Below are 13,137 nucleotides of genomic sequence, written 5' to 3' on the forward strand. Positions count from 1 at the left end.
TTTTTTTTTTTTTTTCTCCCTAACAGGAGACTGCTCAGCCTTTAACAACCGCCTGGAAGAGACTCCTGAAACCTGAAATGCCTGGACTGTCCAAGCTTCAGCCAGATGATTCCTGTTTAGGGAGTGCTGGCTGTACCCAAGCCAGCACAGGGACCAGCAGTCACTGGTTCCAGAAGTGACTGCGATTCAGAAATCTGGCTGCTGGACACACTATAAAACCACTTGAGCATTACTCTGCATGCTCAAGACCCTGGAAGGTTTACTTAGGAAGAAGTTATTGCCATTAGGAAGAAGATACTAAAATTACATATGGAAGCTCATTGTTTTCTATAAAGCCTCATGAAAGCTCCTTCCTCTCTTGACTGCTGCTTTCTTACACAACTTCCTTTATGTTTCTGAAGGTAATTTTTCTTCATTTCTCACCGATGGAACCTCTTGGACCATCACAGTGTCACCAGCCATACCCAGGCAGAGGGTGTTGGCACAGTTGCCCCTTGGCTTGTGGCTCCCTCCTCCCCAGAGACCTGAATGACTCAGGCTTTTTTTTTTTTAATGGAAGGCTTTGTTATTCGAATTTAGTCAACTTGACTCAAGGCTCAGCCAGAGAAACCCTAATCAAGTGATGGAAAAGGGTGACAGCTATAGGATTAGCTTACAATAAATCATGCAGAGAGGGAAAGAAAGAATCCAGCTGCTTCAAGCAACCTGCCAAATGCCACAGCATCGTCTCTGGGGATCAGAGCAGGACCAGAGCCAACAGCAGCTGGACATTCTGTCCCATTCAGTGGTTCCTCCTAAACCCACACACGCCCTCGGTGGCAGGAGGCTCTGGTCAGCTGGTATTAGCCTAAGGCAGATGTCAGGAAGGTTTAATAGAAGGATCACAGGCATTTGAAGTGGTGGGCTGTATTTCGCTGGGGCAACGTGCTTAGCTCTCTGCTGTCACAAGGAATGCGACTGAGATCTTAATGGGAAACAGAAAATTAACAGTATCCAGCAGGAATATTGCCTCTGTGAGCAAATAAAATAACTGTGCATGAGCACCACGCAACCTTCTGTTTTCAAATGGTTAATTCCTCCTACAAGCCAAGCTAGAAGCTTTCCAAGAGCAATTTCTCTTCCCCATTATGCCTGTCGGTCTCCTGGCCCCGGCTGGCTGCTTGCATACATAATACAAGCCTGAACTGCCAGCATTTCCATTCCTTGTCAATAATCTCCTCCTTTCCAGTCTGCTGCTCGACAGGAATTGCAGCAGAAGGGCTTGCACTGGCAGTGCCAAGGCAGAGATCCCTGCCGGGAAGCACAGGAGGTGATCTTCAACTGGCAAAGCCGCCCCAGAGACCCACCTCTCCCCTGCACACCCACACTCGGTGGTGGTGTCCATACCCCTGCAGGCTCCCATCGCCGGGGCAGGCTCAGGCAAGCCACAGCTGGGCTCAGACAGCCACACGGGTCTACCAAGCCAAGAGCCCATCTGCACCAGCCTGCTGCCTTCTGCTCAGCTGCTGAGGCCACGGGAGGCCAGGGTACCAGGAGATTAGACTGGACTTGCTCAAAACCTGCCTGCCATCAGGTCTGGCTCAGGCAGATGCTGTTTGTGCCCTCCACACATAGGCTACCTACACACAGACAAGAGAAAATGAAGTCTCTTTAACATCATATGGCTCAATGACTTGCCTGCTGAATATGTTTCAGGCCATCTTGTCAGCTCCGGGCATCTGGAATTGATGAAAGCCCCAACAAGCAGATCTTGGAAAAAATGCACATTCAGCAAACCGTTCCCAAGGCACCACCTTGCACACAGCCGCTCCCCTCCAAGCGTTATTTCATAGTTCTTGCCGCTCTGGTCCTGGCAGGGTCAGCAGAGGGTCTGTGTCCTGCCTTCCTATGTGACAGCAAGTCATTAACCTGTGAGACTCACTGCCACAAGGTACAGAGCAAGAGGCTTTACAGTGTGTTGAGGAGATGCATGAGCTTGCAGAGGAGGACAGGAGCTAATTACAGCCTGCTGGAGACTAGGGAGAAGCATCTCCAGCACACAACTTCTCATCACGCAGCTCCTTGTGCCTACTTCTGCTGTATTTAGTAGTGGGTGTTGCCTGAAGCCACCAAAGAGCCCTGTCTCCCCAGCCAGCACATTTAAAAGAGGACACAGACATCTCCAGTGTCACTGCAGCACCGAGACGTGACAGATCCAGCATCAGTGGTAGCGACTTGTCTGTGTGGTTGCTGGATTTATCTCCCTGTTGCTGGTTAATCCCTGGGAATGGCTGTTAGCACAAAGTGCTCTGAAGACATCTCTTACAGGACATAGAATCATAGAATCATAGAATGGTTTGGGTTGGAAGGGACCTCAAAGATCATCGAGGTCCAACCCCCCTGCCATGGGCAGGGACACCTCCCACTAGAGCAGGGTGCTCAAGGCCCCATCCAGCCTGGCCTTGAACACTTCCAGGGATGGGGCATCCACAACTTCTCTGGACAACCTGTTCCAGTGTCTCACCACCCTCATAGCAAAAAATTTCTTCCTGATATCTAATCTGAATCTTTTTTCTTCCAATTTAAAACCGTTTCCCCTTGTCCTATCATGAGCAAGGTCTAACAGAGACCTCAGGAAGAGGGGAACCAGGAGTCTTGCATCTATGCCCACCCAGAAGCTGCCGATGGTGGGCAACTGAAGCAAAACTCCACCAGCCTCATCCGCCTTGTTTCAGTCTCTCAGGGCCTGTGTCTGCTGGCCCATTCAGCTAAAGGGAAATCAATCTCTCCAATACTGCCAGGAGTAAACTTGGAAAAGACCCAGCTGTGAATATGCTGCCCCTGCAGCCTTGCCAAAAGGAAGGGCCCAGCTCTGCAGATGTTGCAGGCCTGAACTTGCCGCCTTCCTGTGCCGTGGAGAAACATGACCGCGCAGAGCTGCCTGCTTGCAGGGCACCAGGATAAGAATGGGGACGGGGAATTGCTGAGAAGCTTCTAACCTCCAATTAGTTTGTGCTAATTTCCCAGCTCTCTGCCTTGAAGAAAGCCCTCCGGAACAGGGGAGCCAGCCCCAGCGACACCCACACCCAGCAGCTCCAAACAAACATCACCTTTGAACCTCATGTCAACATTACCCGTCTTGCTGCAAGGTCAGTAATTCCCAGCACAGAGCAGTGAAGCAACATCTGGCCAGAGAGCAGCTTTGGGTCAGGTTTCACGCTAGTGGTGAGGCTGCAAATCCACGGGGAGAGCAGCGTTCCCGGAGAGACCATTCCATGGGACAGCTCAAACCCCCCTCCCAGAAGGGCTGGGAGAGCAGCCAGGAGATGGAGGACTATAAATCAAGTGGCATTCACAAAGAGAAGAATAAGCTGTGAGCGCTGTTGTGACAAGAGCCCAGGACTCTCCCTCCATACCACAGGTGACAAGATGATGGGAAGGGATCCACGAGCCACAACATGCCCTGTGCATCGCCGTGAAGGTCCAAAACATTTGAGGGCAAAACTCACAGAATCACAGAATTGTCAGAGTTGGAAGGGACCTCTAGAGATCATCTAGTCCAACTCCCCTGCTAAAGCAGGATTGCCTAGAGCACATTACCCAGGACTGCCACACACATAGAGCATCAACAGAGTTGCCAGCACCTGTTCATCTTCCAAGTGCAGGCTAGAGACTTGCTGACCTGCCACTTGAGCCACTGCAGAGACCTTCAGAAGAGACTTTTTGGGGAGAAAGCAGCTTCAAGTCCAGCTGCATAATGCTCGGAGGGAGTCTATGAAAATAAGTCCCATTATGAAAAAGCTGGGTCTCACCAGCATCGGGTGCTTCTTCAGGACAGCAGGTCTCAGCAGCGGTGCTCAGCCATGCTTTGTTCACACAGCTGTGTAAACAGACTCATCTGAGAGCGACACCAGAGTCGGGTCCGGGGCAGTGTGGTTTGCAGCATCTCCCAGCTGCAGAACCACCTTCACAATGTGACAGACCACCAGGAGGGCTTGGTGACAGCCATCGGGCAGAGCAGCACCGGTGGGAACTCTGAATGCACTTGCCTTTCGTTGCCTCAGTGCATCGGAGATGATCATTGATAAGGTGGGGGGAAAGTAGGACGTGCTAACAGACAGGGAGGCAACCAGGGCTTGAAGGAAGGGCTGGTGCTCGGAGAGCCCAGCTGTCAGAGCAGAAAGCTCTCGCCGCTGCACAGGGAAGGACCGGAGACTGCACAGGGTGGTGTGGGCAACTGGGACAGCAAAAGTAGGCAAACACTGAATCCACATGCAGTCACACCCTCAAAACCCTCGACCATTTTTAATACCAAAAGGTGATTTTCATCTCAGCACAGAGCTGCCAAAGGATGTGGGTTATGTGGCCAGGCTTTTCTGCGCGGGTAGATGGTGACGAGCCACCTCGGCTGCGGATGTAGTTGCTGAACCCAAGGGTGACAGAGCTGCTGCACCTACTAACCAGCGGGGAGAAAAATGGCTTTCTTCCACCTGGAAAGACCAGCTCTTCCCAGCCAAATTCCCATCAATCTGCCTGCCCAAAATTTACAATTGTTTTACCTAATCAAAGCTCATCCGAATAATAAGAATTCAGGGCACTACGGGGAAAACACGAGCAGCCAGGCCAGCCAGGCTGTTCCCCTGCCAAGCTGCAGGAATTCCCCACTGGCTGGCTCAAGGCTGGACATCTCCATATCCTAAAGCCACCCCTGCTCAGCGCCATCCCAGCAAGCTAAAGGGAATGGATTTCCACAAGCTGAACAGAGTTTGAATTCCTTCTCCAAGGCAAGGAAGATCTGGTCTATCGAGAAACGTAATTCAGGCTTTTGCAGATCATTGCCTCTGAGCCTTCAAAAGGTGGGAGCTGGAAAGGGTTACAAGGCAGGGATCTGCAGAAAGGACATTCACCCCAGTTATCCCAGTAAGGGCTGCTGCAAAGGGCCTGGGAAAAATGAAACCTGCTCAATAGCATTACAAAGAAATATTGGGAGAGAGCTCAGCTTCCCTCGCACTAACTTGTGCACTAGCAAGCCAGCATAAAGATGCCCCCACGTCCATGGGTCCTGCCAGGCTGGGTGGGTCAGCACCAGGTTCAAGATGGATCTCTGACGGCGTGGCTGGGCTCCAGATCCCACACAGTGCTCCCCCACTGCCGGTCACCAACTTTTCACACCAAAAGGCCATTTTAGGCAGCTGTCCAGGGCACGTCACAGAGATGCCTGAGGCTGATGTTGAGACATATTTGCCAACTACTGGGGAGTGTGTGTGCCCGAGGCACCATGGTGTGTTTGCTTTTTGCAGTCAGCGGGGCTCAGACTGAGGGCATGCTGCAGGGCACTCCTGTGCTCTGCCAGATTCAGCCCAGCAAGAGGGGAGCAGATATGTGGGGGCTGTTAGATGTTGGGGTGACAGCTGAGGGTATTGGCTGCTGCAGGTTCATTTGGCTACCAGGTGGCCTTGGCTTGCTTGGCCCCACGAAGAGGGGACAGGCACTGGTGGCTGCTGAAACCAACCGTGCTGCCTCCTGCAAAGTCTGTAGATGTCCCAGTGCCTGGTGGTGCTGCTGCAGCCCCCATTTGCTGACCACCCAGCACACCACGTCTCCTGACAGCCCCAGGATTGCAGAGCCGTTGGCACTGGGGAATGCTGGGTATCACGTCTGCATGGGACGCGAGTCACACAATGCCACTCCTCACACCGTGTCCTTTGGCTCCCCTTCCCTGTTCTCATACATGCTGCGTTCATCATGCTGTGAGCATCACGATCTCCTTCCAACACAATGAACGTAGCACTGGCTTTGCTCCCCTGCTCATTAAAATTATCAGAGAAACAAAACCAAACTATATGTCCCAGTGCTTCCTCCTACACTGGGTGATCTCCTGTGAAGAACATCACAAAGAGAGTTTATCTATCTGAGCAGTGGCTCAGATAGTAGCTCAGCTCCTGGGGACACAGAGTAACTCTTTCTTCCCACCTTTGCCCATGTAGGACTTTGATCTACACCGCCTCTTTGGCTTGCCAGCGGAAGCCATGTGCAACTGGGAAAAAGAGAACAGAGTGAGTCCAGAGGAGATGTCAACTGATTTTCCTGGATAATTTACTGGAATTGCTGCAAACCTGCACCAGAGTGAAAATTGGGCCGGACAGAATAAACCTGGACAGCCAGCAACGAAGCAACAATCCCAGCATCTGAAGATGAGCCTCAGGAAAGGAAGACATCTGTGCAGGGCAGCAGCGTGTGTAGGGTGCATTTAGCAATACCGCCCACCATCCAGCCCAGGATTTTACTGCCGTTGTGTTTGAAGATGGGAAAAATTAAAAGATCCATGTGAAATAGTAGAGAAATCACAGAGGGCTTGTAGTTGAACATAGACCTGTCCCAAAGCTGCAGATCCAGACAGGAAACTGAGTCAAGGTCCCCGTTTACAACAGCAGAAGCTCCATGGGGGCAGATACATGTATGGGAGAGAGCAGACTGGTCAGAGAGGCTGACAGCAGAGGCTGGGACAGCAGAGTCCCAGAATAGGGGGTTCAACTCTCAATTGATACCAGTCACTCCCCTCCACCCATGAAAGATTTTACTGAGGGTGAAAAAAATACCCCCAGCTCTTACAGTAGCTCCATTTGTCCCTGTTTTCAGCATCAGCGCAAGCCCTGCAGTGAAGGCAGGACCTAGGCATGGCCATGTTCACCCCAGGCCACTGAAGCTACTCTGCGAGATGTTCCCTCCCTCTCAGATCACTAATAGTCTTTAACTGCCTTTTAACAAGTAAAGTTTTGGGCATTTGCCAGCTGTGTCTCAAAGACTGAATGTGAAACATTCCCCCTTGGCCCCACGGAGGTATTTGGGGAGTTAAGCTCTCCTTTGGGTACTCGACTCCGAGTGGGAGTAACGGGAGTTCAGCACCTAATGCCTTTGTAGTTTCCTGGCTTCTGACAGAGGGTCCTGGGAAAGACAGCTGTGTTTGCACTGGGATTACGATGGAGGGTTTGTCACGCTCTCCATTCAGATGTTTGCGGGAAGCAAGGACCAAGAAAGAAAACCCAGCACATAATAAAGCCCAGCACCCCCAGGACTGCCCTGGCCACCGTGTGAGCACTCATCTCCCAGCCTCAGACCTGAACGATGATCACCAGAAAGTCCTTCCTGCACCACCACAGGCAAAGGTCCTACTGCCCCCAGAACATGTTTTTGTGGAGTCCTTTCTGCAGTATAAGTAGGAGTGGTGGGGTTTGGGGAGTGGGAACAGCAGAAACCACAGGTGTGATATGCTGCCAGAGAGAAACAGCCGGACTGGGATGGCAGAGGGATGTGGGACCAGCGAAGGCTGGATCCACCTGGCAGAGCCACCGAGACATGAATCTCTCCTGCAGGCAGAGAGTTAACTCCCGGCATCCTAAGCCCCCTCCTTCCCCCTCCCAAACCCCTCGCATGTATCAGAGATTCTCAGGAAACTGTAGAAAGCCAAGAAGGACTAGAGAAAGCATTCCTCATGAAAAGCCTGGCTCTCGGGAGCAGATGGGCTTCATTACTACTGCCCCGCTCTCAGCAATGGACTGGGCAGATTCTGCTACCATGACAGGTCACAGCTACAGCATTTCATGTCTTCTTCAAGCATGGCAGATCTGAGGGCTTTCCAGCCCACATTGCCCAGCACCTTGGCAGACAAACGTCACTGCACTTAGTGGGCTGGCTCCTCGAAAGGCAGCAGCTTCACAGCGCTGAGACCAGGAATCTGAGCCAGCCAAAACTGCCACACAACAAAAGCGAACAAAACAAAACCGAAAACCCAACACCATCTCTGAGAGCATCATAGATTTCACATCTGTTCCTGCCCGTGTTTGAGGCATTAGCCAGGGTGAAGGCAGCGCAGCCCTTGTTATCTGGAAGGCTGAGGACACGTGTCAGCCAGCTGCCAACATGACCCAGTCTCTTAAAGCCTTCACTGGCCAAACCGTGCTCATGTCCCAAGGCAGTGCCTGAATTTCAGCCTGAAAATACCTTTAAGCAATGGGGAGGAACTGAGGTCTAAAATAGGCTCTTGCCTGCTCTGAAAAAAAAATCCCTGTTTTGTAAATTCTGCTAATACATAAGTATGTAAGTAGCTCTGTTCAGGCTAGGTCTAGGTGCAGTTTTAGGTTCAGGGACTAGTGCTCTGCAGGACCTCACTCAAATCACTTTGAGTAAACTCAGTAATTTCCGTCTCTCTATAATAATTTGTCCCCCCTGAAAGGACAAATCTTGAAGCACAAGGTCAGAGATGACTGATAGTTCACAACAGTAACCACTGACTTTGGATGCAGAGCTCAGAAAACCTGTAAGGCCAGATTTGCAAAGATCAGTAGCAAGAGCTTCTCCAGAACTTGCTAGTGCTGAGAGATGCTGGGATGAAAACCAGAAACCACCCCAAAGCTGGCAGAGAGTGGTGGGAATGGGTACCTTCCGTATCCGCCTTGGCACATCAGAGGGCTGCTGAATGATGAGGTTCAGTTTCCTGCCTGTGATACGTGCTAAGTACCCTTGATGTGGCCTCTGGCATTGCTGCCCATCTCCCTGTAACACCCCAGTCTTACTCTCTCAGGATGGTGAAGTCATATGTCCACTTTGGGAGCAACTGGAGGAAGCTTTGCTCTGTCAGTGACCAGAGAAGATCCAACTGGCTGATGCAGGAACAGAAAAGGATGGAGAGAGGGACCTTGCTGCTTCACTGCCTGCAAACCTTTCTGGAGCAGTATCACAACCTTGCACTACTATGACCCTGCTTCTGGTGTCTCTCATCAAAGGCTGAGTGTGTCTAACTCACAAAGCCCCCATGGAAGTCTGACTACTCACAGTGACTGCAGGTCGTGAAAGAACATGGAGAGTGCCGAAGCCAGCGCTAAGCATGTGCTGCTAAAAAGATGTACGAAGCACCAGCCAGATGCTGCAGTCAGACAGAACTGGGGCAGAAATAAAGCAGCACTGAGGGGTTTTCCTTCTTTCTTATTGGAGAAGGTGATTCAGTGCTGGAACAAACTAGAAAGAAAAGGAAACGCAGGACTCCCCATCCCGCAGGCTGCCTCTGTGCAAGGTCTGTTTTTATCCCCCCCAGTAACCTCCAGTACGCACAAGCCACTGGACTGAATAGGGAAGGATGGGGCAAGAACAGAATAGCCCGGCTTTACGCAAAGGTCTCTCAGAATCTGACTGAATTGCTTAGGCTGCCTCTTCCTCCTTAGTGCCTCTTCCTCCAAACACTTCTGGGATTGTCCCCCGGACTGCAGTGGGACTTTTTCTCAAATAACACTGGTCAGAGGTGGAAGCCTCAAGAAGGGGATGGTTATGTGAAATGCTTCGTGTATCACCCCATTGCCTGTCATTAGGAAATATGTTCTTTTGGGATGGAGGAGCTGCTTATTAATGGCTTAGGAGACTGCAGGTTCATGCATACATCACTCTGGGGCCTCACTACTGGCCTGAAAACTGCCAGATCTCTGGATGTCAGTACAATTTGCCTACTTTTGGTTTCACCAAAAGACCTACTATGGGGTGACCCCAGAGCACTTTTAATTAAGGTCTGCAAAAAACACAGATGCAGATGAACACAGGGCCTTACCATCTCCCACTCACCCCTCTCTGCCTCCTTCAGATGTTCTCCCTTCTCTCTACCCCACATCTGTACTAGCACAGTCATCCCCAGCTCCCCCGTGGTTGCTGAAATCAGTGCAGTTCCCCTGAGAACAGCAGTAACCAAAGCTTTGAGGTAGACAAGGACCAGCAGCCACCAGCATTTACTGCTGTGCCAGTCTAGACACACTACGACCAGAGTTAGATGGAATAAGGGTCTGAGAGCCCCACTGCTTATTCCCACCTTCTCTGTGCATAAAACGTGTGGTATGTAGAAATCAGCACAGCCACCACTATGATGCACCACCCCTGGAGGAGACAGCAGAGGAAGATCAACTCAGAAGATGGATGACAATCACGCTGAGACCAGGAGGGATCTCCTGGATGGACACCAGTACAATCAAGTCACCCTGGTGGACCATGTCACTTCCAGCACCAAGCTGGGATAGTGTGAGGATTGGCCAGGAGCTGAACATATCTGCCCACATCACCAGTCCGGATGCAGGAGGGCCTGGAGATGCTGAAAGCATCCAGCCAAACCCCGTATCTAGCCATTGTGACAGTCTGTAAACTCCACCTGCCAGTGTGCTCAGAGCATCCCTTTAACACCTTCCTGTGACACAGACATTCTGCTTCTGGCCATGCGTCTGTGAGTCTGGAGCGAGACAGCTGAAGGCCAACAGGCCAGACGGGTCATCGCCACCCTGAAGAGAGCAGGAGACAGTCCATGTGCTGCAGCTGCACCCCACGGCCAGGGCCGATAGCCCCTGTGGCCACCCACTGGTACAGTCAGTGGCAAGGAATGCTGACAAGGAACGCCACAACCAGGGATAGGAAGTCAATGGACACTCAAACCCACATGTGGATGCTCTCCCTGGGGAGCACTGAGACCTCTCTCACCTCTCCTGAGCACCAGTGAGGTTGGCAAACACACCCGAGCCCATTTCTGCCTCCAAGGAGGTACAACGGGGCATTCTGCCGCTGCCTGCAGTGCAAACCAATTCAGCCCAGCACCAAAATAACCAACTCAGCAGCATTTAGGAGCGGAGTTATTTCAGCACACGCTGGTGTGTGGGTGTTCCTAGGGCAGAACAAGAAAGCCTTATTTCAGCACAGCCGAGGAGTTCACTGCAAACCACCCCAGCGCCCCACTGCCCACATGGAGTTAAAAGTGGGAAATGCAAACAGAGGAGGCAATTCCTGCTCCCGGAGAGGAGCGAGCCCTTAGCACTCTCAAACGTAAAGGTTCCGGGCTATATCACCGTTCCTCCCGTGTCGTACGCCTTGTCCGGGTCACAGGATGGTTCGGGCTCAGTGCTGTTAGCAAGGATTAATTCAGCACGTAACACATAATGGACTGTGGGTGGCCCAGGAATGGTGACCTGCTGAATCCTCCTAAAGACGGAGAAAAAGATCTGGCTGCTCCTGGGGGAAACTCGTAGCGCTGCTGCTGTTTTTTTTAGCATTTTTCTTCATTATTATATAGAAACCAAATGACACCAGGCGACTAGAACTCCAAATAACCTCAAGGCAACCATCACTTTAAACATGACATTTTTGTCTGCAAGTGGTTTACCTATTATTGTAACTTGTAACTTCTAAAATTCAAGTAATTGGCCTCAGTTTGCTTTCCTTCGGGATAAAAAAAAAAAAAAAGAAGCAATTTTTAGCTTGTTTCTTTTCTGTATTTGGTAATGACCTTTTCTCTGCTAGTGTGAGTTTTTCACAGAACTAAAGAGGAAAAGAAAAACTGTAAACCGAAAAATAATAAGGGAAAGAAATGGCACAAAAATGAAAGCTAGAATCCAGGGAGACAACTATGTAGCTAGAAAATAACCAGATTTTAGAAAACACGTGTATCACTTTAATTCACCTCTTTTGTGAACCTTACCGGTCAAATCTGCAGAGGGTGTTCACCATCCTCTCAAATGGGCTTCCACCGAGTGACAAACACCACTGGTTTCCACCAGGTCAGGATCCCTACCCCAGACCCATCACCATCTACAGGACCTTGCAAAAATCACACTTGCCTGGTATGAAGGAAACAGATTTGCAGCCTATTAAGGGCATCGCATTTCCCAAAGCTTCAGCTGGCCAGACCTCCCCAGGGAGCGTTCCAGACCCAAAGTCCCCCAAATCCCTCTTGAGATGCCATCACCATTACCGTCACCTGGCTTGCTCTGACCTGACAGGAACTCTGCGTGAAACTGTGTTGAGATCATGCAAGGGATTAAAGTCAAGTAAGCACAGAAAGTTCTGCTGACTCAGACACGTAGAAGTCTCCTTTTGAAAACCAGAGTCCTAAAAAGAGGCACATTTTCCAGTCAAATACTAGAAAGCGAATCCAATGTAAAAATCTCTCTGGCAGGAGCCCTGGAGATTGAGCCCCATTAAGTGCTGCACTTTTTACTGAACAGACCCAATATTAAAATAAGATGCATATATTGCTTCTTTTAAAAAAAAAAGCTACTAAGGAATACAATACTGATTGTGGTCTTCTGGGATTACTTTGACAAACTTCATACGCTCCTCTAGAAATAACAAATGCTTTGCCGAAACTTAACTCCTTTTCAATCTTACTCAGCCAACAAGTTAAGACTTTTTATTTTTAGGAAAAAACACATTAAAGCGATGGAGCAGCCCCTATAAAAGGAAAATCGCATTACATTTAGTCCACACTGATAAAATTCCACTAACATTTCAGTCAAATCAGCCTCTGGATTTTAAGATGTAACTTTAAAGGCCCCATTGATGGATTGCTGCTGTAATCAGAAAACATTAGTACATTGTTAAAACTACAGGAATTACCCAATAACATCTCTTAGGAAAGAGGAGCTAATTTCCCCAAAAGAGCAGAAAGCAGGCAGGGAAATAAATAACGCTTCCAGTACAAAACTGTTTATATTTTAGTTCTCTTATGACTGAATTGTTTCCCAACGTGGAAGCTATTTCTAAGAGCACACACTAGAGACGTCCCTTGAGCAATTCAACCAGATTCCCCGGGACTTTCAGTGACAGACTGAAACCGACACTGGTGGAAGTGTCTCCCTGTCCCAGCCCCGAGAGGTTCTGCTCGAAGCCGCACACACTTTTCATGCCCCGCTTTCACGAAACCACGAAATTTCGCTGCCAAACGGCCCCGCCGCGATGGCCAACCGGTCACACCAGGGCGAGCAAACACCACGGCGAAGTTCAGCCGTCCCAGCCCAGAAACGTGCAACCTCCGGGCGAGTTCACCGCCTGACTCCCCCCTGGGGGATCGGCCCCTCTGGACCAGCCCGGCTCTTCCCCGACACCGACGTGGGGTTTGAGGAGCCGGCGAGGGGGCTGACGGCGGCCCCCGCCACCCCGCACCCTGTCCCCCCGCCCCACCGACCGCCCGGGGGTCCCGGTGCCGGCGGACCCACCTGGGTTGAGGCTGCTCTGGAAGTAGAAGACGACCAGCAGGAAGGAGCCCAGGCCGGCGGCCAGCGCCAGCCGCGGCGCCCGGCTCCGCCGCATCCTCCGCCGCGGCTCGGGCGGCGCAGCCCAGCCCAGCCCAGCGCCCCGGGC

General features: G+C 50.9%; 1 protein-coding gene across 2 annotated transcripts in view; it reads right to left on the reverse strand.

Annotated features, from left to right (window-relative positions):
* The window catches only part of CHST13 (carbohydrate (chondroitin 4) sulfotransferase 13), a 35,425-nt gene that overhangs the window by 19,417 nt on the left and 2,871 nt on the right, over nucleotides 1-13,137 (reverse strand). Inside the window, exon 1 of one of the 2 annotated variants that reach the window (XM_014946837.1) lies at nucleotides 12,993-13,122. The exons of the other annotated variant lie outside the window; for it this stretch is intronic. Within the exon in view, the coding sequence (XP_014802323.1) occupies nucleotides 12,993-13,086 (94 nt within the window). The 5' untranslated portion in view covers nucleotides 13,087-13,122. Of the gene's footprint in view, nucleotides 1-12,992; nucleotides 13,123-13,137 lie in introns of those variants that run through there. 2 annotated transcript variants of the gene reach the window in all.

Source organism: Calidris pugnax, unplaced genomic scaffold, assembly GCF_001431845.1.
Source record: "Calidris pugnax isolate Ruff unplaced genomic scaffold, ASM143184v1 scaffold81, whole genome shotgun sequence".
NCBI lineage: Eukaryota > Metazoa > Chordata > Aves > Charadriiformes > Scolopacidae > Calidris > Calidris pugnax.